Consider the following 27736-nt stretch of genomic DNA (forward strand, 5'->3'; position numbering starts at 1 on the left):
TCAACTAGATCACCCTTTAACCTTCCAAATTCTAAAGAATAAAGGCCTAGTTTGTCTATTCTGTCCTCACAGCTCAACCCCTGAAGTCCAGATATCATCTGTGTAAACCTGCGATGAACTCCCTCCAGGGCCACAACATCCTTCCTAAGGCTCGGTGCCCAGACCTGCTCACCTTGTGCCAATTGGAGTCTAACCAGGGTGTTGTATAACGGCAGCACAAATGGCCCTGTACACCAGCCCTTTAGATAGGAAAGGCAGCATTCCAGTGGCCTCTTGACTATTTCCTGCACCTGTTGGGGGCATTTTAAAGAGCAATGCACCTGAACCCCCAGATCTCATTGGATATCCATTGTACTTAATTTTATGCCATCTAAGCTAAACCCCGATCTCTCTGATTTCCATCCAAAATGGATAACCTCACATGCTTGTCTTAAGGTCCATCTGTTGGCCGTGCACTTAATCCATCAGTGTCCTGTTGTAGTAGTATGTTGTCGTTAGTACTGTTTGCAATGCTGCCCAAATTTCTGTCATCTGCAAATTTGGGTATTTGATTTTTTTAAGCTTTTATCCAAGTCGTTAATGACCATTGAGGCCCCGGCAACCATCCCTGTGGGACGCCATTAGTCATGTCCTGCCAGTTTGAGTACTTACCCATTATTCCAACACTCTGTTCCCTGCCACTGAGCCAATTTATTCTCCATCTTGGTCATTTGGCTCAATTCCATTGTCTTCCACCTTAGTTTACAATCTGTTAGGTGGGACTTTATCAAAAGCCTTCTGGAAGCCCATATAAACAACATCCATCGACATACCTCTGTCCATCACCTTTGTTGCCTCTGGCATGAATGTCAGGGGATTTCGAGAGGCAACTCCAGAGCTCAAGGCTAAAGCAGCTGAAGGCTCAGCCAATCCTTGTGGTGTGATGGAAGTCAGAAAAACACAGCAGAGTAGAACTGGAGGAGCTCAGAGATCTGAGAGGATCAGAAGGCTGGAGGAGGCGAAAGAAAGAATTACTTACATCTAAATACTTGCGTTTATTTTTGTTTCCTTTATTCCAGCGTTGCTCGAAACATTTTATGGCTAACAAGCTGCTTTTGAAGTGTAGCCACTGTCGTAATTTGGGAAAGGGATGGAGAGAGTCTGAGACCAGACAAAGATGAGATTGACATTCTCAATCAGTGTCTGTTTTCAGGTGATGTGACTAGGTTTGTGTTAGCTGACAGGAACAAAGCTTTTGATCAGTTCAAGGGGGCAAAGAGACATGGCCTCCCAGGAGATTAAGCAAATTATCAAGTCTGCTGCTCAATTTTCAGCCACAGCTGAGCTGCCACTGGCAGCAGGAGTAAGCAATAACTGGATGGTGTATCTCTTTGATTTGATTTGATGTTTTATTGTCTCATGCACCTAGGTACAGTGAACAGTTTTGTTTTGTGTGAAGTGCAGGCAGATACAAAGTGCATTAGGGTAGGAGAACAGAGCGAGGAATACTATATTGCAGCTGTAGAGGAGGTGCACAGACAGTGAGATCAGCATTAAATTTAAAGTTTGAGAGGTCCATTCAGAAGTCTAATACCAGTGGGGAAGCAGCTCCTATTGAACATGTTGGGAGGTGTGTTTAAGCTTTTGTATCTTATGCCTGAGGTTGGAAGAGATTATAACCTGGATGGGAGGGGCTTTTGAGGATGTTGGCTGCCTTCTCGCGGCAGTGGGAAGTGTAGATGGAGTCATTGGTTGGGAGTTGATTTGTTCGATGGACTGGGCTGTGTTCACTAATTTCTAGCAGTCTTGAGAAGAGAAGGGTTTAGATGGAGAGGAATTTGTTAAGTGCACACAAGACAATTTTCTGATTCAGTATGTGGATGTACCTACTAGCGAAGGTGCAAAACTTGACCTACTCTTGGGAAATAAGGCAGGGCAGGTGACTGACATGTCAGTGGGGGAGCACTTTGGGGCCAGCGACCATAATTCTATTCATTTTAAAATGGTGATGGAAAAGGATAGACCCGATCTAAAAGTTGAAGTTCTAAATTGGAGAAAGGCCAATTTTGACGGTATTAGGCAAGAACTTTCAAAAGCTGATTGGAGGCAGATGTTCGCAGGTAAAGGGACGGCTGGAAAATGGGAAGCCTTCAGAAATGAGATAACGAGAATCCAGAGAAAGTATATTCCTGTGAAATGGAAGGCTGGTAGGTATAGGGAATGCTGGATGACGAGAGAAATTGAGGGTTTGGTTAAGAAAAAGAAGGAAGCATATGTCAGGTATAGACAGGATAGATCGAGTGAATCCTTAGAAGAGTATAAAGGAAGTGGGAGTATACTTAAGAGGGAAATCAAGAGGGCAGAAAGGGGACATGAAATAGCTTTAGCAAATAGAATTAAGGAGAATCCAAAGGGGTTTTACAAACACATTAAGGACAAAAGGGAGAGAATAGGGCCCCTCAAAGATCAGCAAGGCGGCCTTTGTGTGGAGCTGCAGAAAATGGGGGAGGTACTAAATGAGTATTTTGTATCAGTATTTACTGTGGAAAAGGATAAGGAAGATGTAGGGAAATAAATGGTGACATCGTGCAAAATGTCCAGATTATAGAGGAGGAAGTGCTGGATGTCTTGAAACGCATAAAGGTGGATAAATCCCCAGGAGAATCAGATGTACCTGAGAACGCTGTGGGAAGCTAGAGAAGTGATTGCTGGGCCTCTTACTGAGATATTTGTATCATCAATAGGCACAGCTGAGGTGCCAGAAGATTGGAGGTTGGCAAACGCGGTGCCACTGTTTAAGAAGGGTGGTAAGGACAAGCCAGGGAATTATAGACCGATGTCCCTGACCTCGGTGGTGGGCAAGTTGTTGGAGGGAATCCTGAGGGACAGGATGTACATGTATTTGGAAAGGCAAGGACTGATTCGGGATAGTCAACATGGCTTTGTGCGTGGGAAATCATGTCTCACAAACTTGATTGAGTTTTTTGAAGAAGTAACGAACAAGATTGATGAGGGCAGAGCTGTAGATGTGATCTATATGGACTTCAGTAAGGCATTCGACAAGGTTCCCCATGGGAGACTGATTAGCAAGGTTAGATCTCATGGAATACAGGGAGAACTAGCCATTTGGCTCAAAGGTAGAAGACAGAGGGTGGTGATGGAGGGTTGTTTTTCAGACTGGAGGCCTGTGACCAGTGGAGTACCATAAGGATCGGTGCTGGGTCCTCTACTTTTTGTCATTTACATAAATGATTTAGATGTGAGCATAAGAGGTACAGTTAGTAAGTTTGCAGATGACACCAAAATTGCTGGGGTAGTGGACAACGAAGAGGGTTACCTCAGATTCCACCAGGATCTTGATCAGATGGGCCAATGGGCTGAGAAGTGGCAGATGGAGTTTAATTCAGATGAATGCGAGATGCTGCATTTTGGGAAAGCAAATCTTAGCAGGACTTATACACGTCATGATAAGGTCCCAGGGAGTGTTCCTGAACAAAGAGACCTTGGAGTGCAGGTTCATAGCTCCTTAAAAGTGGAGTCACAGGTAGATAGGATAGTGAAGAAGGCGTTTGGTGTGCTTTCCTTTATTGGTCAGAGTATTGAGTACAGGAGTTGGGAGGTCATGTTGCGGCTGTACAGGACATTGGTTAGGCCACTGTTGGAATATTGCATGCAATTCTGGTCTCCTTCCTATCAGAAAGATGTTGTGAAACTTGAAAGGGTTCAGAAAAGATTTACAAGGATGTTGCCAGGGTCGGAGGGTTTGAGCTATAGGAAGAGGCTGAACAGGCTGGGGCTGTTTTTCCTGGAGCGTCGGAGGCTGAGGGGTGACCTTATAGAGGTTTACAAAATTATGAGGGGCATAGATAGGATAAATAGACAAAGTCTTTTCCCTGTGGAGGGGGAGTCCATAATTAGGTATAGGGTGAAAGGGGAAAGATATAAAAGAGACCTGAGGGACAACCTTTTCACGCAGAGGGTGGTACGTGTATGGAATGAGCTGCCAGAGGATGTGGTGGAGGCTGGTACAATTGCAACATTTAAGAGGCATTTGGATGGGTATATGAATAGGAAGGGTTTGGAGGGATATGGGCCGGGTGCTGGCAGATGGGACTAGATTGGGTTGGGATATCTGTTCGGCATGGACGGGTTGGACCGAAGGGTCTGTTTCCATACTGTACATCTCTGTGACTCTGAGTTGCCAAGAGACGCTGTGATGCATCCAGATGGGATGCTTTCTATGGTACACCTGTGAAGATTGGTAAGTCTCAGTCTCCGAGTGTCGGACTCAGAGCTGTGTCTGTCAGCAATGATCTGTCAGGACCAGCAGGTGACTTTCACATTGGTACAGCACTGGAAGAGTTAATGAGTGATCAGTTATCTTTAGACTTGTACTTCCAAAAGGTCGCTCAGGACTTTGACATTTAAGCAGCATTTATTTTTGTTTTCTTTATTCTTTTTTACTCGCTCTCGGCTGTGCACAGCCAATTGGTCAGTGAAAAGGAACAAAGAGATTGAAGATTATTTTATTCTTGCCGATAACATATTGAGCCTCTCTTGGCTTGGCATTCTTCCTGGACACAGAGATAAATAACTGGGGTATTTCAGATTGGAACTGCAGTTTGACAGAGCTCCAAACTGACCAACTGGCGGAGAGTGGCAATAAAGGGGTCTTGTTCCGATCTGGCGTCTGGTGACTAGTGGAGTTCTGTAGGGGTCTGTGTTTGGACCACAAATATTCACATTGACGATCTGGATGAAAGAACTGAGGGCATTGTTGCGAAGTTTGAAGATGACACAATGATAGTTGGAGGGACAGGTAGCGTTGAGGAAGAGGGGAGGTTGCAGAAGGACTTGGACAGGCTGGGCAAAGAAGTGGCAGATGGAATACAATGTGGGGAAATTGTGAGGTTATGCACTTTGGTTGGAAGGATAGAGGCGTGGATTATTTTCTAAATGGGGCAAAGCTTTGGAAATCAGAAGCACAAAGGGAGGCTTGGGAGTCCCAGTTTAGGATACCCTTCAGGTTAGCATGCAGGTTCAGTTGGCAGTTAGGATGGCAAATGTAATGTTAGCATTTATTTCAAGAGGGCTGGAATACCAGAACAGGGATGTACTGCTGAGGTTGTGTAAGGCTCTGTTCAGACCACTTTTGGAATATTGTGAGCGGTTTGGGCCCTGTATCTGAGGAGGGATGTGTTGGTGTTGAGGGGGGGGAATCAAGAGGAAGTTTACAAGAATGATCCCAAGGATGAAGGGCTTGTCATATAGGGAGCATTTGAGAACTCTGGGTCTGGAGTTGATGGAGTTTAGAACAATGTATGGGGTATATGATTTGAAACTTACCAAATACTGAGAGGCCAGGGTAGAGTGGACATGGAGAAGATGTTTCCACCAGTAGGAGAGACTGGCACCTGAGGGCACAGCCTCAGGGTGAAGAGATGACCCTTTCGAACTGAGTTGACAAGGAATTTCTTCTCCTACAGAGTGGGGAATCTGTGGGACTCCTTGCCCCAGAGGGTTGTGGAAGCCAAGTCATTGAATGTCTTTACATCAGAGATAGATAGGTGCTTGATTAATGAGGGGATCAGAGGAGAAGGCAGGAGAATCGGGCTGAGAAACATGTCAGCCATGATCAAATAGTAAAGCAAACTCAATGGCACCCCTCCAGGATTATCCTGGAGTCACCAAGAGTGGAAAACTAATTCCACAAGACATTGTTAGGCTCACAGCCAGGAAAAATGTTATAGGTGGCAGAAAGTGTGTGTGTGTCTGCGTGTGTGTGTGTGTGCGTGTGTGTGCATGTGTGCGTGTGTGTGTATATGAGAGTATGTGTGTGTGTATGAGAGTATGTGTTTGTATGAAAGTGTGTGTTTGTATGAGAGAGTGTGTGTGTGTATGTTTGTGTGAGTGAGAGTGCGTGTATGTGAGAGTGTATGTGTGAGTATGAGTGTGTGTCTGTATGTGTGCATGTGACAGTGAGAGAGAGAGAGAGACTGCGTGTGTGTGTGCATGTGTGAGAGTGTGCGTGTGTCAGAGTGTGGTGTGTGTGAGAGTGTGTGTGTCAGAGTGTGGTGTGTGTCAGAGTGTATGTGTGTGTGTGTGTGTTTGTGTGTGTGTGTGAGAGAGTGTGGTGTGTGTGTATGTGTGAGAGTGTGTGCGTGTGTGTCAGAGTGTGGTGTGTGTCAGAGTGTGGTGTGTGTGTGTGCGTGCGTGTGTGTTTGTGTGTGTGTGTCAGAGTGGTGTGTGTGTGTGTGTGTATGTGTATTTGAGATTGTTTCCTTGTATGCTTGTGTGTTTGCTTTGAACAGTTTCCCTTTGTCAGTTCCTGAAATGTTGGCGGTGAGATCAAAAGGCCTGTTTAACCAGGCAGGAGTAAACACACTCAAACCCCCCCGGAAATACACCCCACGTGACAATAAACAAATCAAATCAAATCAAATCAACTAATGTTTGATAACCTTCACCCTGACAGTGAGTTGCATGCCTTGGTCAGGTCATTCAGGAGTGAGGGAGACAGGAGGTGAGGTTCTGCACTCACGGTTCCAGTCTGAAACAGGTAGGCAGAAAGGATGCTTGCAGAGGTCTGACCTGTCATTAAACCATGGCATTGGGGGGATATTCAACTGAGGAAGGTGGAAACGATTGAACAGATGAGATGGTGGGCTGGTGGTGGTTGGTTGGGCAGAGAGCTGGGAGGAATGACAGGATAAACACAGCCCTGGGGGTGCTGAATCCAAGTACAATCCAGTGAGGTCAATTAAGAACATCTTCCAGCTATTGGCTATAAATGATATAATGACAAAAAGAAACATCAGATGCTGGAATCCAAGGTGGATGGACAGGAGGCTGGAACGACACAGCAAGCCAGGCAGCATCACAAGGTGGAGAGGTCAAGGTTCTGGATATAACCCTTCTCCCTATAAACGGTATAAGGGCTGAATGAGGTTGGTTTACTTCAATCCAGCTACTTGTGGACTGATGCCTACAACACAAAACATCTCAAACATTAGCTCTACTTCATTCAGGCATGGAAATCTGGATGGTAATAGAGAAGGTCAATGGAATGTTGGCCTTTATTTCAAAGGGAATGGAGTGTGGGGATAGGGAGAATTTGCTTGAAGTATACAAGGCACGTAACAGACCATAAATGAATTACTACAAAACAGTTTCAAAGGAAAGTCTGATTGGCATTGGAGGGGATCCGGAGAAGATTCACTAGGCTGATACCAGGTATGGAGGGACAGTCATAAGAGGAGAGGTTGAATAGGTTGAGCTTATATTCATTGGAGTCTAGCAGGATGAGAGGTGACTTTATTGAAACATAGAAAGTTCTCAGCTCAATATTGAGAGGTTGTTTCCCCTTGTGGAAGAGTCTAGGACCAGAAAGCATTATCTCAAAATAAGGGGTTTGCACATATAGGACAGAAAGCAGGAGGAATTTCTTCTGTCAGAGGTGAGTGAGCCTGTGGAAATTTGTTACCTCAGAGGTTTATCGAGGCTGGGGCATTGAGTATATTCAAGGCTGACGCAGACAGATTTTTAATCAGTAAGGGGAATTAAGGGTTATGAGGCAAAGTAGAGTTGGGAACTATCAGATCAGCCATGATCTCGTTGAACATAGGCTCGATGGGCTGAATGGCCTACTTCTGTTCCTAAGTCTTATGGCCAAGGTGACACGTTGTTATGTTAGCAACGTGTTGGAATATTCTCCGAAGATATCATCAACCTATAGCAAAAAATCTTCATACATGCTCCAGTTTAGTATTTCCAGAACTTGTCGTTTTTACTTCCAATTTCCAGCACCTATTGTATTTTACTTGTGTTATAGACAAATGCAGTTACAACAGCAACACAAGTCAATGCTTGATTGACACCCAATTCATATCTTCAACATCCCCTCCCTCCATCACCAACGCTCAGTAGCAGCAGTGTGTACCATTTACAAGATGCACTGCAGAAATTCTACAACCATCCTCAGACAGCACCTTCCAAACCCACGATTACTTCCATCTAGAAGGACAATGGCAGCAGATACATGGGAACACCACCCCCTGCAAGTTCCCCTCCAAGCCACTCACCATCCTGACTTGGAAATATATCGCCGTTCCTTCATTGTCGCTGGGCAGAATCCTGGAATTCCCTCCCTCAGGGCATTGTGGGTCTATGTACAGCACATGGACTGCAGCGTTTCAAGAAGTCAGCTCACCCCCACCTTCTCAAGGGGCAACTAGGGACAGGTAATAAATGCTGACCCAGCCAATGACACCCACGTTGTAACAATAAATTTTGTAACTCTGCCAAGCTGTCTTGTGTTGAATAAAGCAAAAGCAAAATATTGCAGACGCTGGAATTCTGAAAGAAAAATCCCCCACACAGGGACTGCTCTGCCCATCCAGCAGTATCTGTCGCATTAAACTGAACAAATGTTTCAGGTTGATGACCTTTCACAGAACTGCAAACAGATGTGGTATTTCCTGAGCAAGATTGGGAACAATCTTCTGAAATTAAGTCAAAACTTGCAACCCCAACCCGAAAACTCTCCTTGTCCCTCTCTGCCTTGTAGATGCTACTCAAAACACAAACTCTGAGTAGGTTTTTGCCCCCTGACCTATCCTGATATCTCCTGATGTGGCTCAATGTCAAACATTGTGTTATAATTACCACGGTGAAGGGTCTTGGGAGGATGGACAGTGGGAAAGTTGATGCAGAAATGCGACTCCTTGTGCTACAGACAGCGCTTATAACTGCTGTGGGTTGCTTCATGTGAATGATGGTATACAAATGCAACTTATTGTTGGACAGTAAACAAAGCTTTAAACTGCTGCTGGCTGCACTCCCTCAGCACTGATTCTCTGACAGTGTGGCACTCCCTCAGCACTGACCCTCCAACAGTGCGGCACTCCCTCAATACTGACCCTTTGACAGTGCGGCACTCCCTCAGCACTGACCCTCCAACAGTGCAGCACTCCCTCAGCACTGACCCTCCGACAGTGCGGCACTCGCTCAGCACTGACCATCCGACAGTGCGGCACTTCCTCAGCACTGACCCTCCGACAGCGTGGCACTGACCCTCCAATAGTGCAGCATTCCCTCAGCACTGACCCTCTGACAGTGCAGCACTCCCACAGCACTGACCCTCTGACAGAGTGGCACTCCCTCAGCACTGACCCTCCGACAGTGTGGCACTCCCACAGTACTGGCCGTCCGACAGTGCGGCACTCCCTCAGCACTGACCCTCCGACAGTGCGGCACTCCCTCAGCACTGACCCTCCAACAGTGCGGCGCTCACGCAGCACTGACCCTCCGACAGTGCGGCACTCCCTCAGCACTGACCCTCCGACAGTGCGGCACTCCCTCAGCACTGACCCTTCGACAGTGCGGCACTCCCTCAGCACTGACCCTCCGACAGTGCGGCACTCCCTCAGCACTGACCCTCCGACTGTGCGGCACTCCCTCAGCACTGACACTACGACAGTGCGGCACTCCCTCAGCACTGACACTACGACAGTGCGGCACTCCCTCAGCACTGACCCTCCGACAGTGCGGCACTCCCTCAGTACTGACCCTCTGACAGTGCAGCACTCCCTCAGCACTGACTCTCCGACAGTGCAGCGCTCCCTCAGCACTGACCCTCCGACAGTGCGGCGGCACTCCCTCAGCACTGACCCTCTGACAGTGCAGCGCTCCCTCAGCACTGACACTCCGACGATGCGGCACTCCCTCAGCACTCACCCTCCGACAGTGCAGCACTCCCTCAGTACTGACACTCTGACAGTGCAGCACTCCCTCAGCACTGACCCTCCGACAGTGCGGCACTCCTTCAGCACTGACCCTCCGACAGGGCGGCACTCCTTCAGCACTGACCCTCCAACAGTGCGGCGCTCCCGCAGTACTGACCCGCCGACAGTGCAGCACTCCTTCAGTACTTCACTGCAAGTTTTGGGTTCAGTGTGTGTTGAAGCCTCTGGTGTTGTACCTGATCCTTTTTAGTCAGTGGGTGCATGTGTTGCCCTCATTGCACTCTTGCCCCCTCTTCAATGCCCCTTGCACCATAACCTTTCAACTCGGGAGACTATTAAAAAATGAACAACACGTGGACGAGGTGACTCTGACGGTGCTGGTTCATTCTGAAATCTGTAGCTAATGAAGCCTACTCCATCTCTTTCTCCCCCCCTCCTTATTGTCTAGCCACACGTGAAGTCTCCAGGTGACTGTGGTACTGAAACACAACACCATCGGGTGTCTGCAAATCTAATTAGATTAGATTAGATTAGATTAGATTACTTACAGTGTGGAAACAGGCCCTTCGGCCCAACAAGTCCACACCGACCCGCCGAAGCGTAACCCACCCAGACCCATTCTCCTACATTTACCACTTCACCTAACACTACGGGCAATTTAGCATGGTCAATTCACCTAACCTGCACATTTTTGTGCCGCCCACAAATGAGGGAACTCTGTTGGCATCTTCATCTCACTTCAGCTCATTCACAGTAATACTAAACCAGTTGCGTTGACTCACTATCTCACGGCTGTTTCCCAATCAGTCAGTCATGTTGCGGGTACAGAGAAAGACCTACTCCATTCAAGACCTTTATGAGATGGGCCAATGGGCCGAGGAGTGGCACGTGGCGTTTAATTTAGGTAAATGTGAGGTGCTGCATTTTGGAAAGCTAAATCAGGCAGGACTTGCTAGGGAGTGTTGCTGAACAAAGAGACCTTGGAGTGCAGGTTCATAGCTCCTTGAAAGTGGAGTTGCAGGTGGATAGGATAGTGAAGGCGGCGTTTGGTATACTTTCCTTTATTGGTCAGAGCATTGGGTACAGGAGTTGGGAGGTCATGTTGCGGCTATACGGCATTGGTTAGGCCACTGTTGGAATATTTCGTGCAATTCTGGTCTCCCTCCTTATAGGAAGGATGTTGTGAAACTTGAAAGGATTCAGAAAAGATTTACAAGGATGTTGCCAGGGTTGGAAGGTTTGAGCTACAGGGAGAGGCTGAACAGGCTGGGGCTGTTTTCCCTGGAGCGTCGGAGACTGAGGGGTGAGCTTATAGTGGTTTATAAAATCATGAGGAGCATGGATAGGGTAAATAGACAAAGTCTTTTCCCTGGGGTTGGGGAACTAGAGGGCATAGGTTTAGGGTGAGAGGGGAAAGATATAAAAGAGACCTAAGGGGCAACCTTTTCACAGAGGGGGGGTGATGCGTGTATGGAATGAACTGCTTGGGGAAGTGGTGGAGGCTGGTACAATTTAAAAGCTTTCTGGTTGGGTATATGAATAGGAAGGGTTTGGAAGGATATGGCCCAAGTGCTAGCAAATGGGATTAGATTAATGGTGGATACCTGGTTGGCATGGACAAATTGGACTGATGGGTACGTTGCCATGCTACACATCTCTCCGACTCTATGTGGTAATACCTGAAGACCAGTCAAAGACCAATTCCACCTCTGATTGCTGGACCAAAGCCTCTGATGTAAAATTATGGACACCTTGTAGACAGTCTGTGAATTTCTCCAATGATACGATTCATCATGCAGCATAGAAACAGACCCTTCGGTCCAACCTGTCTAAACTAGTCCCACCTGCCTGTACTTGGCCCATATCCCTCCAAACAGTTCTTATTCATGTACTTATCCAAATATCTTTTAAACATTTTAACTGTACCAAAATTACCCCCCTATCTTGTTTAAATCTTTCCTTCTCACCTTGAAAGTGTGCCCCCTTGCCTTGAACCCCCAACCCTAAGGTAACGATATCTGTCATTCACCTTATCCATGCCCCTCATGATTTTATAAACCTCTATAAGGTCACCCCTCAGTCTCTGACATTCCAGTGAAAAGTCCCAGCCTATCCAGCCTTCGCTTCCTTTATTCCTGATGAAGGGCTTTTGCCCGAAACGTCGATTTTGAAGCTCCTCGGATGCTGCCTGAACTGCTGTGCTCTTCCAGCACCACTAATCCAGAATCTGGTTTCCAGCATCTGCAGTCATCGTTTTTACCTCTTTTAATTCAAACCCTCCATTCTCAGCAACTTCCTGGCAAATCTTTTCTAAACCATCTCCAGCTTCATAATATCATTCCTGTAAACTGGCCCTTTGGCCCATTGAGCCCGTGCTGACCTGTTGCCATTAGTCCCATTTTCCAGCTCCTGGCTCATAGACTTGAATGTTATGGCATTTCAAGTTCTCATCCAAGTGATTTTTAAAGTATGTGGGGTCTCCCGTCTCTAACATCCTCCACACAGCCCTCCAGATCCCCTCTGGTTGAGAAATATTTTTCTCAAATCCCCTTCTGAGGAGGGGTCACTGGACCCACTGTGCTTTCTCTCCACAGATACTGCTGAGCTTTGCCAGTAATTTCTGTTATCGTTTCTGATTTTCCAGTGTCTGCAGTTCTTTCAGTTTTTATCTCGTAGATTGAATTCTTGTTGAAGACAAATCCTTTCTCCCTTAATCACTGATGGGGTTGGTTTTGCACGTGAGTGAAAGGGTTAATTCCAATTAAGTGTGCTACGCACTGGCATCTAACCTCTGACACCCAGGTTTAAGATAAAGCTGAGACAGATGGTACAGGAACCTCATCTGACTGATGGCTGTGCAGGTGAAATACATTTGATGGGTATTAATCCAGTTCATCCTAGATGTGGACATGCAGAAGTTTAAGGTAATTGGCAATAAATTTGCATTCTCACAGAGCAAGGTCACAAGAGAGCTGGTGTGTAAGATGGAGAAATGTCACATTAACACAAGAAGGGGTAAACAGCATAACAACTACCCTAGTTCTGAACTCAATTAACAATCTCGCGATCAGAGGACAAAGGAGGTCAGTGTGCAGGGGAGGGACACTGAATGATTCTCTCAGATGGATCTCTGGCTCTGTCGAATTATTTTGGGCAGATTGATTTGTGCCTACGCATTTCACACAGACCCAACAATACTCAATTCCAAGATGGAATGTGTCCTCTTCCTGAGCTCCAAAATCCCTGGAGAAAATCCACAACGTGCTCAAAATGCACAGCAGATTGTTACATTCCCCAAGGGTGGGGGGGGGGAGTTCATATGCACCAAAATAACTGAGTTCATCAAGTGATGCTTAGCTGGAGAACTTACCAGCTAGGCTTTACCTTTTGTAATCTTCATTTTAACATTAATCAGTAGAAACGTGAATTAATAGGCAATTACTATTTCAAATAAATTGATAAATCCATTTTAAATCATTAATGATATAAAGAACATCTTACAAAGCCACAATCACTTGGATTACTTTCCGCTTGCATGCAGCACCACTTCACATTATTGAATGGCGTTCATTGGCAGCTCTGTATCTTCTGAAGTCTCTGGAGACAGTCTTCATCCAACAGTATCTCCGCTATAGGACCGCCCTCATCTAGGTTTGCAACAGTCTGAACGAACACAGAGTCCCTAGATACTCCGTTATCCAGCGACTTTCATAAATCCTGCTAATCACTCTAATTAACTCCGGTAAAACTGAAGCAGCAGCACTAGAATTTCCAAATTCACAATTGCTGCTCTAACCCTGTGTTCAGCTGTCTCTCCTGGTTGACAATAATGAACACACACAGCTCCTTGTAAATCTTCCTTCTCTGTTGCATTTTCTGTAACTCTCCTTCCTGTCTGTCCACATGACTTTCGCTGTCTTCCTGTTGGTACTGCTTCCAGGCTAGAGATTGGCAGGTCGTTTCAACCATTCGTTTACATTCAAGAAAAATACATTTCATCCCTTTTGTATTGATGCAAACTTTAAATGTACTTTTCAAACATTCTTAAAATCAATCATAGATTCCCCAGACGTTTTCAAGAAATTGCAGGGTTTTTTTTACTGTGCTGTTTCTGGGTTAAAGGTCTCACAGTATCTATTGGTATCTGAAAACAGAAGCAATGATTTAACCCAACAAGTAATCACAAAGCTTGCACAAAGAATCTGCAATGAATTGCATTTAGTAGCACCTTAAATGTAGTAAAAATATTCCAAGGCACTTCATAGTAACTGAATCAGAGAGACCTGACCCATAAGTCAAATAAGGAGGTATTAGAATTCGAGACCTAGATTAAAAGGAAGAACATTCAAATGTACAAACTGGGAACCAGTCCAGACCACTCAGACCCACTGAGAATGTTCTGTCATTCATGGATGATCTGATTATGGTCTCAACCCCACTTTCCAGTCTATCCCAATAATCACTCTCCCTTTTTAGTCAAGAGACGAGTTGGAAGTGGTGTTCTCCAGGAATCAGTTTGGGACACTTGCTTTTCTGATTGATATAAATGCTTTGGAGATGAGTGTTAAGGGCAAAATCTTGAAATTTGTAGATGATACTAGGCTAGGGAGAATAGTGAATTGTGGAAATGATGTAGAGAGACTTCAGAGAGACATTGACAAGTTGGCTAAATGAGCAGATGAATTTCAATACAATGAAATGTGAAGTAGAAATCTTGGTAGAAGAAACACAGAGAGACAATACGGGCTCAATAGTACAATGCTGAGGGGTGTTTAGGAGCAGGGGGACCTTGGGGTTCAAGTACTTGATTCTCTGAAAGTGGCCTGGCAATTTGAAAAAGTTACTAAGAAGGTTTAAAGGATCTGTGCATTTATAAATAAAGGCACACGGTTTAAAAGCAACACCTCTACAAATCATTGGTCAGGTCACATTTGGAGCATTGTGTTCAGTTCTGGGCACCTTATTTGGGGAAGGATGTTAAAGCCCTGGAGACAGTGCAAAGGAGGTTTACGAGAATGATACCAGGTATGAGGGATTTTAGATGTAAGGAAATATTGGAGAAATTGGGCTTCTCTCCTTGCAGCAAAGAAGATTGACAGGTGACCTTACTGAGGTGTCCAAAATGTTGAACAACTTTGACAGTAGCGAAGGACATTCTGCTTCCACTGACAAAACAGAAATTGCTGGAAAAGCTCAGCAGGTCTGGCAGTATTTGTGGAGAGAAATCAGAGTTAACGTTTTGGGTCGAGTGACCCTTCCTCAGAACTGATAGTAGCTAGGAAAATGTCTTCATATATGCAGAAGAGGGATAAAGCTGAGACCTTTGCTGAGTACAGAACGTTCAGCATCAGAGCGCGAAAGGTCAGGAGGCATGGGTTTGGGGGGGGAGATGGAGATAGATGGAAAGGGAGGAGAGGAAGGATCCAGACGGCCATGTGTACCTCCATGGATTGCTTTTCCAGTGATTTCTGGTTTTCTCTCTGACTTACAGCATCTTCAGTTCTTTCAGTTTTTTATTCTGTTTCTACCAGTTGGTATGTCAGTAACTAGGGGGACACAATTTCAAGATTGTCAACAAGAGAGCTCGGAGTGAGATGAAGAGAAACTTCCTTACTCCGTGAGATGTTGGGATTTGGAATGCGCTGCCTGGGAGAGTGGGGGAGGTGGATTCCATGGGAGGTTTCAAAAGAGAGCTGGATATATAATTAAAATTAGATGGCTACAGAGATAGGGCTGGAGAATGGGACCGGCTAGGTATGTCTTTCGGGAGCTGGTACAGACATGATGGGTTGAATGGCTTGCTCCAGTCGTGTAAAATTCTATGGTTCTAAGAATCTCTCTACCCTCTGCATGATGGATATCCAATGATCCTTGCTCCACAGCTCTCTGGGAACAAGAGTTCCAAAAAACATATGACCCTTTGAGAGAAAGCAATACCTCTTCATCTCTGTCTTAGATTGGAGATCTCTTACTTTGAAACCTAGACACAGGTGGAAAGGGAATAGCAGAGATTAGCACCGAAATGCCCTTTTCTGTGTTGGGTGGTGGTCTATCTGCTGTGTCGTTCCCGCGAGTGCTGCTTTCTATCTGATTCGCCGACCATATTACAACCTTCGTTCAAACAACATAATTAAACTTCGAGAGAACTAGCCCTCTCGAAGGGACAGGGAGCAATTGCCAAGCAGGTATCAGAGGACTTGTTGCAATTTGTGCTGGCAATTAGTCATTCAACACAAACCAGCCAACATTTATTGTTCAGTTAATCAGCATTTTATGAGAATTTGATGAGCATTTCAAGAGAGTGGAAGCTGATGTGAAACAACGCTTAATTTACTCTTCAGTGCTCATGTATTTTGGGCACCTCCCAGATGCACGAGAGGGAGGGATGGGGAGGGGTTTAGATGGGGGGGAGGTTGGGAAGCAAGGGGAATTGTTCTGTCGACAAGGAGGATTTTAATAATGAGCTAATTTTCGGTTGGAGAAGGAGCTTATTAGCATATAGAATTACATTTGAATAACAAAAACACACAGACATGGAAATAAAGCCCAGAACTTGATTGTGAGAAAGACTGGCAGCATCTGTTGGCACTTTTAATAAACGAGTTTTGAAATTTGTGACAGGAATGTGGAGTATTTTTATCATCTGTGTTCATTGCTATAGGGGATTAAAGCTTTACTTCCAACTGCGGCTGATACTATTTATAATGAGTTGTCATTCAGAACTAAATATTAACAGATGTGCAATTAAGGGACCATCTTAAAGTGACATTCACCTGGCATTAGGAGTGTGCACTGGCTTACAATGAAGTTGCTCCTTTTATGCTTCAGATGCAATGCTCCATAATTAAATCCTCTGTTTTTGTTGTTCCGTGCTGTGAGTTGACAATGGGAGCACGGTTGGGATTCTTTTGTTAATGATCGAAGCCTTTGGCAACTCTGTGACACAGGACTAGAAACAGCCGGAATGGTACCAGGTCCCAGTGGGTTCAAAGTCAAGGGCAGGCTTCATAAACTTGACTTGTATTCCCTTCAGGTGTCGGAGCTCGACGGCTGATCCGATAATGTGTTTCAAATCGCAACACAATTCAGAAGGGTCGATATCGAGAGGCCAGGACAGGAGGATGTAATATTACAAAGTTAGACTGGATTACAGGGAAAATAGGAAACATTCCTCGCTTTGTTATTTTCCTGAGAGCAGCAGAGGGTAAGGGGAGACTAGACTAAGTAACGAGATGCATAGATAGGGTTGACGGTCAGAACCTTTCTCCCCAAAGTTGAAATGTCTAAAACTAGGGGGCATGCAGGAGAGCGGGAAAGTTGAAAGGAGATATGAGGGGCAAGTTATTTGCACAGAGAGTGATAGGAGTCTGGAACATGCAGCCTGGGGTGGTGGTCGAGGTAGATACAATAGGGGCATTTAAGAGACTTTCAGATAAGCACATGATCATGCAAGGAATAGAGGGAGATGGGCCAAGGGCAGGCAGAAGGGTTGGAGTTTAATTTGGAGTCATGCGGGCCGAAGGGCCTGTTCCTGTGCTGTACTGTTCCGTGTTGTGTGTTCCATCTTCAAGCAAGAGGTGGCTATTCAGAATTCTACGCTGGGAAGATCTGTAGATGCTGGGGGTTAGGTGAAACTTTTAAGGCTGAGATTGAGGGATTTTCAGTCATTAAAAAGCGTTGAGGAGTACCCTAAAAAGACAGGTAAATGGTTTTCAGGTGAAGGTCAGTCCTAATCTCATTGAGCCACTGAAAAATTGACTCTTTCTCCACTCTGAGATGGAATTGCAGTCAGGTTGCTAAGGAGGTGGAACCACATTCATCGCAGCAAGAAATACAGAACTTGGATTTTTTTTTTAGGTGGTGCACTCACCATAACCTCAGGTCACACCTCAAAGTGTCAGGGAGACAGCACTAAGCAAACACTTAAGCTGTAGTTGCATTAGGTAAAAATGAGAGCTGGGGTGCACACAGCAAGATCCCACAGTAGCAGTGAATAAATCAGCACGGTTGTTGCCACATCACTGCTGACCTTTGCTGAGGGAGTGAGGGAAAGGGGTCAGCCAGCTCAGTTGGCTGGACGGCTGGCTTGTGATGCCAACAGAGTGGGTCCAATTCCTGCAAAGGCTGGAGACTCTTTGTGGGGCGGCACAGTGGCTCTACGATTAGCACTGCTAACTCACAGCGCCAGGGACCTGGGTTCAATTCCACCTTGGGGGGGGTGACTGTCTGTGTGGGGTTTACACATTCTCCCCTGTGTCTGTCTGGGTTTCCTCCCACAGTCCCAAGATGTGCAGATTAGGGTGGATTGGCCATGCTAAATTGCCCATTGTTAGCCATTGGCAATGCAGATAGCGGGATAGATCTGAGTGGGATGCTCTTTGGAGGATTGCTGGGCCAAATGGCCTGTTTCCACACTCTATGGATTCTACTATACTATGAAGGACTCTACCTCTCCCCTCACCTGAGGTGTGCTGACCCCTCAGCACCAGCTGTTTCTCCCTACCTGAGAGCAGCTGAGGGTCCTGTGGGATGACAGTGATGTCTCGTTGAGAGAGGTAGTGGGATGTTCTCCTCTCTCTTTCTCAGGTGGCTGTCACTGTGGCTGTGTAGGAGCCTCTCCTCAGTAATACACAGTACTGTTCAGGTACCCGTACGAGGGGTTTGCACTGAGGCCCCAACGACAGAAGGTGTCTGCACAGTGACCCCGGTTGGTTTTGATCATCAAGGGCCACCATTGGCTGTAAAGGTGTGGAGTTTCTCACAGGATCTTGAGGTCCTTGATCCAAAGGAAATCTTCCCCCACCTTCCCACCCTCACAGACACCACTCCCCCACCCCCCCATCCTCACAGACACCACTCCCCCACACCCCCACCCTCACAGACGCCACTCCCCCACCTTCCCACCCTCACAGACACCACCCCACCCACATTCCCACCCTCACAGACACCCCTCCCCCACCTTCCCACCCTCACAGACACCCCTCCCCCACCTTCCCACACTCACAGACACCCCTCCCCCACCTTCCTACCCTCACAGACACCCCTCCCCCACCTTCCTACCCTCACAGACACCCCTCCCCCACCTTCCTACCCTCATAGACACCACTCCCCCACCCTCACAGACACCCCACCCCCACCCTTACAGACGCCACTCCCCCACCTTTGCACCCCCACAGACACCCCTGACCCACCTTCCTACCCTCATAGACACCGCTCCCCAACCCTCACAGACACTGGTCCCCCACCCCCACCGTCACAGACACCACTCCCCCACCTTCCCACCCTCACAGACACTGGTCCCCCACCCCCACCGTCACAGACACCACTCCCCCACCTTCCCACCCTCACAGACACCCCTCCCCCACCCTCACAGACACCCTTTCTATACACATCCCCCTGACTGATGTAAACCTAGATACTGGTTGATCCTGTGCTCCTCCTCCCTAATCCATGGTGACCAGTTCAGCTACTGCCCACTCGCTGGGCTATACCAAGTCAGAGACAGACATACCCCACTGTGAGATTGATGGCATTGGTATTCTCCTGAACTTCAGGCCACCCACTGCATATTGGAGACTCCAGCTGGTATTCAATTATCGCACCTTGGTGATTGGCTGATGCTCATTATCGTCACTTTAATCATTGTGTTTCGACCAAACATCCAGCAAAGTAGGACTTTAACCCAGGCCTCCTGGTCTTGATGTAGGGACAATACTGCTGCACCATAAGACCACCTCTGAAACATATCGTACATGGGATGGGGCAGACTTCCAAAGATCTTGGGAGAAAGAGTGAGCAGAAGGTGGAGTTTATTTAAAAGTGTTTAAGGATGTGCGCATTGCTGGCAAGGCCAGCGTCTATTGTCCAACCCTAATTGCCCAGAGGTCAATGAAGAGTCAACCACATGACTGTGGATCTAGAGTCATATGTCAGCCAGACCAGGTAAGGATGGGAGATTTCCTTCCCTGAAGGACATTAGTGAATCAGATGGGTTTTTGCAAAATCAACAGTAGCTACATAGACACCATTATGTCAGCTATTTTCTTAAATAACAGAATTTGTTTTTATAGAATTCAAATTGCACCATCTGCCAGGGTTGGATTTGAAGTGATGTCCTCAGAACATTAGCCTGGGGCTCTGGGTTCCTCACCCCGGGACAATATGATGAGGTCACCACCTCCCCCACTGCATTGACAGCGAAGGGTTTGTTGATTATTGTGTGGGTAAATGTACATTCGGAGTTTGGGATTGAGAGGAAAAGCCAAAGAAACAATTCCCATCAAATTGAGCAGAGTTGCGGTGTTGATTGTTATGAGGAGATTGAAGAATTACAAAAAGGTTTGTAGAGAAACCTTACACACATGGCTTGGTTTAAGAAAGGGGTACTGCAAGGTCACAAACCTGAATCAGATTATGGGCCAATGTTACTCCAGGAGCAATCCTGAAACTGGAGGTCAGACCCCATCATGACAGTTAACACTCTCACTCCAGAAAGAAACTTAGAGGAAATTCAAGACGTATATAATCGAAGGGCCATCTTGAGAGTAATTGACACTGTTCTTTCCAAGTATATAATACTATAAGTAGCAGAAGTAAGCCATTCAACCCATCGAATCTGCTCTGCTGTTCAATGAGATCGTGGATGAATGAGAGAGTAATGGCTTGAGAAGTGTACTTTAGGCATCATTCTTTATTAAAACCACTCCAATGGGTAAAGCCTATCCTCAGCTACACAAACTGAGTACAATTTGCTCATTGAGACCCTATTTCTCACCCAATTTCTCCTGTCCATTCCTTTCAGCCCGAGGAGTTGACCCATGTCTTGGAAATCAGCAATATTGTGTTCACCAGCATGTTCGCCCTGGAAATGATTCTCAAACTCACTGCGTTTGGATGCTTCAACTACTTGCGAAATCCTTATAATATTTTTGACGGCATCATCGTCATCATCAGGTGGGCAATGTGCAGTGAAGGTGACGTCGAATATTCTCTGGGATTCATACAGTCATAGAGTCAAATAGGAAACAGACCCTTCGATCCAGTCAGTCCATGCCGACCAAGTTTCCCAATCTAAACTAGTCCCACTTGTCTGCGTTTGGCCCATATCCCCCTAAACCTTTCCTGATCAAGTACCTGTCCAAATGTTGTTACTGTACCCACATCTGCCACTTTCTCTGGCGGTTCATTCCGAAGAGCGCACGGACCTGTGGACACATCCTCAGGGAATACCCAGAGGGACATTGCCATAGTCCCTACTGGTGGTAAGGGGATACTGCCTTCTTGAAGCAGCCCGTAAAGCACAGCAGGTCAGGCAGCACCTGAAGGGCAGGAAAATCGACGTCTCAGACTGGAGCCCTTCATCAGGAATGATTCCTAATGAAGGGCTCCAGCCCGAAACATCGATTCTCCTGCTCCTCAGGTGCTGCCTGACCTGCTGTGCTTTTCCAGCAACACACTCTCAACTCTGATCTCCAGCATCTCCAGACCTCACTGTCTCCTTCTACAGGCAGCCCCCTCACCCTGTCAGTGTGCAAAGGACACACTCCAAAGGTGGTCAATATCCAGGCTTGGCCTGAGAAATGAAAATAACATTCATACCACTCAAGTACCAGACCATCTCCAACAAATGAGATTCTAACCATTACTTCTTGAGGAGATTGAAGAATTACAAAAAGGTTTGTAGAGAAACCTTACACACATGGCTTGGTTTAAGAAAGGGGTACTGCAAGGTCACAAACCTGAATCAGATTATGGGCCAATGTTACTCCAGGAGCAATCCTGAAACTGGAGGTCAGACCCCATCATGACAGTTAACCCTCACTCCAGAAAGAAACTTAGAGGAAACTCAAGACGTATATAATCGAAGGGCCATCTTGAGAGTAATTGACACTGTTCTTTCCAAGTATATAATACTATAAGTAGCAGAAGTAAGCCATTCAACCCATCGAATCTGCTCTGCTGTTCAATGAGATCTTGGATGATTGAGAGAGTAATCCCCCACTATCAATATCCTGGGTGTTACCATTGACCAGAAACTCAACTGAACTCACCACATAAACACAGTGACTACAAGAGCAGGTCAGAAACTCGGAATCCTGCAATGATTAATTCACCTCCTGACTCCCCAAAGCCTGTCCACCCTCCTCAAGGCACAAGTCAGGAGTGTGATGGAATACTCCCCAGTTGCCTGGATGGGGGCAGCTCCAACAACACTCAATAGGCTTGGCACTATCCAAGAAAAAGCAGCCTCTGTTTGATTGGCACCACATCCAACACCTTCATTGTTGGCTCCCTACACCAGTGATGCACAGTAGCAGCAGTCTGTACTATCTACAGGATGCACTGCAGTAAATCGTCAAGATTCCCTTGATAGTCCCTTGAGAACTCCACAAATTCCTCCATCTAGAAGGACAATGGCAGTAATACATGGGAACACCCCCACCCCCCACAATCTCCTCTCCAAACCACTCACCATCCTGACTTGGAAATATATTGCCATTCCTTCACTGTGGTTCGGTCAAAATCTTGGAATTCCCTCCCTAAGGGCATTGGGGTCAACCCAGAGCAGGGGAACTGCAGCGGTTCAAGAAGGCAATGCGCCACCACCTTCTCAAAGGGCAACTAGGGACGGGCAATAAATGCTGGACCCAGTCAGCGATACACTGATCTCCTAAATGGATTTTTAAGAAGACTGACTCTCGCACGCTTTCTCACACACCCTTTACTTTTCATTCACATGCACTCTCCCACTCTCCCACTCTCACTCCCACTCTCCCATTCTCCCACTCTCCCACTCTCCCACTCTCACTCCCACTCTCCCACTCTCCCACTCTCACTCACACTCTCCCAATCTTCCACTCTCACTCATGCACACATTCACACATGATAGATAGATCCATTTTTAGTTAATACACAGCCCTTCAAATTGAGCTACAGTCTGTTTTACTACACGTATTGATTGTCCCGTGTACCGAGGCACAGTGAAAAGCTTTGTCTTGCGAGCATTACAGGTAGATCACAGAGTTAAATAGGCAACCTTGCAAGGATGCCTGCCTTGAAGAAGTTTTCCTCCTCTCTCTACAAGAATACTCTATGATACTTTCTCCCCACCCCCACCCCTCTCATTTATCTCTCCACTCTGCAGACACCCTGCCTCTATTCCTGATGAAGGGCTTTTGCCCGAAACGTCGATTTTCCAGCTCCTCAGATGCTGCCTGAACTGCTGTGCTTTTCCAGCACCACTCTGATCTAGGCTCTGGTTTCCAGCATCTGCAGTCCCTGTTTTTATCACAGAGTTAAGTAACATAGATAAGTAAATAATAGGTAAACAGCAGCAAAAACAAAACACAGGTACATACAAATGTTAAGAGTTTGTGAGTCCATTCAGTATTCTAACAACAGTGGGGTAGTATTGGCGGCACGTTGGCACAGTGGTTAGCACTGCTGCCTCACAGCGTCAGAGACCTGGGTTCAGTTCCCGCCTCAGGCGACTGACTGTGTGGAGTTTGCACGTTCTCCCCGTGTCTGCGTGGGTTTCCTCCGGGTGCTCCGGTTTCCTCCCACAGTCCAAAAATGTGCAGGTCAGGTGAATTGGCCATGCTAAATTGCCCGTAGTGTTAGTTAAGGGGTAAATGTAGGGGGATGAGTGGGCTGCACTTCGGCGGGTCGGTGTGGACTTGTTGGGCCGAAGGGCCTGTTTCCACACTGTAAATCTAATCTAAAAAAATCTAATAAACTGTTAGGAAACCGGCTGGTGCGTGTGTTCAGGCTTCTGTACCTTCTCCCCAATGGTAGAGGTTGTAGAAAAGCATTGCCAGGGTGGGATGGATCTTTGAAAATGCTGGTGGCCTTTCCTTGACAGTGGGCCTGGTAGATGGATTCTATAGGTGGGAGGTTGGCCTTTGTGATTATAGGATTATAATCCCAAATACCTTGTATTATAGGATTTCAATGGGGTGGAGGGGTGGAGGGGTGAATAGCGTTCTCTGATCCCATGCACTAACTGTTAGGGTGACAGCTTTAGTGAAATTCTTTCTCACTGCAAGGGATTTCGAGGAGGTTTTTTTGCAGATTGCGTTTAGAATGCAGTCTTTTGATTTGAGAAAACTCCGAACTGTTGACCAGGTTTAACAAAAGCTGCATTTGTGTAGCGCACAGAACATCCCGAAGCATTTTACATCCAACCTGCATTTGGAGATTTGGTCACCGTCATAATGTGGAAAAGACTGCAGCCAATGTCAGCACAGCAGCACAGCCTTAATGTCCAGGTCATGTGTCTTAATGACGGGGGTTGTGGGATAAATATTGGTCAAGGCACTGCGTTCTCATGCAGACAATCAGTGACAGTAAAACTGGAGCCAGTTTCACCTTTGGGCTCTGGAATTTGAGTTTGTTGTGCTTTGATAGATCCCTTTGCGTCTGTAATAAAGAGTGTGACTCCCAAAGGGTAATATTGTGAGCCACGTGGAAATATTCGGGCGCATTGCTGACCCCTCTTTCTCTGGGCAGTGTCTGCGAGATTGTTGGCCAGTCAGATGGAGGCCTCTCGGTCTTGCGGACATTCCGTCTCCTTCGGGTGCTGAAGTTGGTGAGGTTCATGCCGGCTCTCCGCCGTCAGCTCGTCGTCCTCATGAAGACAATGGACAACGTCGCCACCTTCTGCATGCTGCTGATGCTCTTCATCTTCATCTTCAGGTAGGCCAGAGCGTCCCAAAACCCTCACCATTCCCTTCCAGGGTTAGCGAATTGGCTTGACCGTTGGCCATTTGGCCTGGTTTCCATGACGATGCGCTGCAGTGAGCCCAACACAAGAGGCTAAAAGACACTTCCTATCAGCACAAAGCAACATCAAACCTCACAAAACATGTGATTGGGAATTATAATTACGCGTTAGGTTCCAAGGAGGTTCAGCTTAGCTACATAATTGGATGCGAAGATTATGAGAGAAAATAAAGCAAATTGCTGTGACTGTTGGACACCCAATCTGCACACTTCAGGGAATGAGAAACTGGTGCTTTAATTGACTAAGTGAAGGAGGAAGCAGATGGGGTTGATTTTAATCTGCAAAGCATTTAGTAGCACTTAATCGTTTCGCTTTCTTGCTGAAATGAACTTTAACACACTGCCTATCTCTCCTTTTCTCAAGCATATTGGGAATGCACATATTCGGTTGCAAATTTAGCCTGAAGACCGATGGCGGGGATACTGTTCCTGACAGGAAGAATTTTGACTCTCTTCTCTGGGCTATTGTCACAGTTTTTCAGGTCAGTCTCCTGAACAGTAGGTGTGGGTGTTCTGGGCAGCCCACAGGAACTTGGTTAAAGTAAACTAGCAGCTGGTTGTATTTCTGTAAATAAATTAAAGGAAAGCAGGAAGGTCAGATCATGTGACCGTAAGATGTAGGAGCAGAAGTAGGCCATTCAGCCCATCAAATCCCCTCCACCATCCATAGAGACATAGACTCATAGAGATAAAGCAATGTGCAACATGAGAAACAGACCCTTTGGTCCAACTCATCCATGCCGACCAGTTCCCTAAATTAACCTAGTCCCATTTGCCAGCATTTGAACATATCCCTTTAAACCCTTCCTTTTCATGTACCCATCCAGATGCCTTTTACATACTGTAATTGTACCAGCCTCCATCACTTCCTCTGACAGCTCATTCCACACACACACCACCCTCTGTGTGAAAAAGGTGCTCCTTAGGTCCCTTTTAAATCTTTCCCCTCTCACCCTAAACCTATGCCCTGTAGTTTTGGACTCCTCTAACCTTGTCTATTTACCCTATCCATGCCCCTCATGATTTTATAAACCTCTGTAAGGTCACCCCTCAGCCTCTGACGCTCCAGGGAAAACAGCCCCAGCCTGCTCAGCCTCTCCCTATAGCTCAAACCCTCTAACCCTGGCAACATCCTTGTAAATCTTTTCTGAACCCTTTCAAGTTTAACCACATCTTGCCTATAGTAGGGAGACCAGAACTGAATGCAGTATTCCAAAAGTGGCTTCACCAATATCCTGTACAACCACAACATGACCTCCCAACTCCTACACTCAATGCACTAAACCAAATACCTTCTTCAATGCGACCCTATTAAACCCAATTAAAGATAAAATGTCCCAAATACACTCAAATGCAACACAGAAGCAGGTATTGTCACAGGTGAGTGAAACACAGAGGAGGGTCTTCAGTTCTGCTGGGCTTCCTGATCTCTGACGACTCCTGCTGGAGCGATCAATTACTTAATGCCAGTATCAGTGATCTTAGTGTAAATCAGTTTCTTAGTAATTTTTTGTCTTAAAGTTACTTATGGGATGTTGGCAAAGTTGGGTGGGCCCTGGGTCTCAGTGGTTAGCACTGCTGCCTCATGGTGCCAGGGACCCAGGTTCGATTCCACCCTCGAGTGACTGCAAACTCCACACAGACACATTCTCCCCGTGTCTGTGTGGGTTTCCTCCGGGTGCTCCAGTTTCCTCTCACAATCCAAAGATGTGCAGGTGAGGGTGGGTTGGCCATGGGAAATTGCTCGTGGTATCCAGGGATGTGCAGGCTAGGTGGGTTAACCATGGGACATGGAGGGTTACAGGATGAGGTGGGTCTGGGTGGGATGATCTTCAGAGAGGGAGTGTGGACCTGTTGGGCCGAATGGCCTGCTTCTACACTGTAGGGATTCCATTGTATGATTTTTGACTGTATTCCACATCATGTGCCAGTCTGTAGTTGAGTGGTTAACTCTGGGTGCACTGTGACAATCACCTCTGTGGGTTGTGAAGGAAATTTGAAGTTTGCGTTTGTCATACCCCTCCCACCCTGTGCAGATTCTGACCCAGGAAGATTGGAACGTCGTGCTTTATAACGGAATGGCCTCCACCTCACCCTGGGCTGCTTTGTATTTTGTGGCGCTGATGACCTTTGGCAATTACGTGCTCTTTAACCTGTTGGTTGCCATCCTGGTCGAGGGTTTCCAGGCTGAGGTAAGTGCCCACCATCTTCCCATTCCTCCCCATGTTCACCCAGGAAATGTAGGGAGGACCTTTAAGAGGGCCGGTTATGGTTCGGGGTTTGTTCCCATCAGCTCTGGATTCCCTGGGATTGAAACCATCATCTCCTCTCTCCAACGCCCATCAGCAACCTTTCAGCAGGTCAACTCAAACACACGTATCCCTGCCTCCTTCTGGGATCCAGGCACATGACAATAAACAGCATGAGGGAGTCATGGAGTGAGTAAATGTTGTCGAGGGTGATTGGCACTGTACCGGCTCACTGAGCAACCCACCCTGCATTGCATGGTCGGTTTTGTCACGGTTGGTATTTTGAATCCATTTTCTCAGATGAGAAAGCTTGAGGTTTGTTTAAGGTTCCCACCTTAAATCACAGGTTCGATTTTCTTGGGCAGAAGGCAATGACACAGTTTTTATTTGGGCCAGAACTTCAGTACTGTTGGCAAAAGGATGCATTATGTCAAAGTTTTTCAGCTGATCAGATGCTTCACACAGTGGCTCAGTGATTAGCACTGCAGACTCACAGCACCAGGGACCCAGGTTTGATTCCACCCTCAGGTGACTGTCTGTGTGGAGTTTGCACATTCTCCCCGTGTCTGTGTGGGTTTCCTCTGGGTGCTCCGGTTTCCTCCCATAGTCCAAAGATGTGCGGGTCAGGTGAATTGGCCATGCTAAATTGCCCATAGTGTGCAGGGATGGGCAGGCTTGGGTGGTGTGGCCATGGGACATGCAGGATTACATGGATAGGGTAGAGGGGTGAGTCTGGGTGGGATGCCCTTCAGTGGGTTGCTATAGACTCAATGGGCCAAATGGCCTCCACCCATATGTAGGGAGTTCTATGAAACCCATTTAAAGGGGAATCACATAGACTGTTGCTACCATCTCCAATAGACAGGCCTCGCACCTATCCTGATGAGTTGAGGGCAAAGAGAGCTGAAACAAAATGGGTCTCAGTTGAGCAATGTTCAGAGCACAACTACAGAAGGAACAATGTGCATTGCCATAGCGCCCATC

General features: G+C 46.6%; 1 protein-coding gene across 3 annotated transcripts in view; it reads left to right on the forward strand.

Annotated features, from left to right (window-relative positions):
* cacna1ia (calcium voltage-gated channel subunit alpha1 Ia) overlaps window positions 1–27736 on the forward strand; it is a 447558-nt gene that overhangs the window by 326750 nt on the left and 93072 nt on the right. For all 3 annotated transcript variants that reach the window (XM_072588890.1, XM_072588891.1, XM_072588893.1), the window contains 4 exons: window positions 20524–20675; window positions 24231–24416; window positions 24868–24985; window positions 26540–26695. In XM_072588890.1, coding sequence (XP_072444991.1) covers window positions 20524–20675; window positions 24231–24416; window positions 24868–24985; window positions 26540–26695 — 612 coding nt within the window. The remainder of the gene's footprint in view (window positions 1–20523; window positions 20676–24230; window positions 24417–24867; window positions 24986–26539; window positions 26696–27736) is intronic.

The sequence above is a fragment of the Chiloscyllium punctatum genome, chromosome 18, assembly GCF_047496795.1.
Source record: "Chiloscyllium punctatum isolate Juve2018m chromosome 18, sChiPun1.3, whole genome shotgun sequence".
Classification (NCBI taxonomy): Eukaryota; Metazoa; Chordata; class Chondrichthyes; order Orectolobiformes; family Hemiscylliidae; genus Chiloscyllium; species Chiloscyllium punctatum.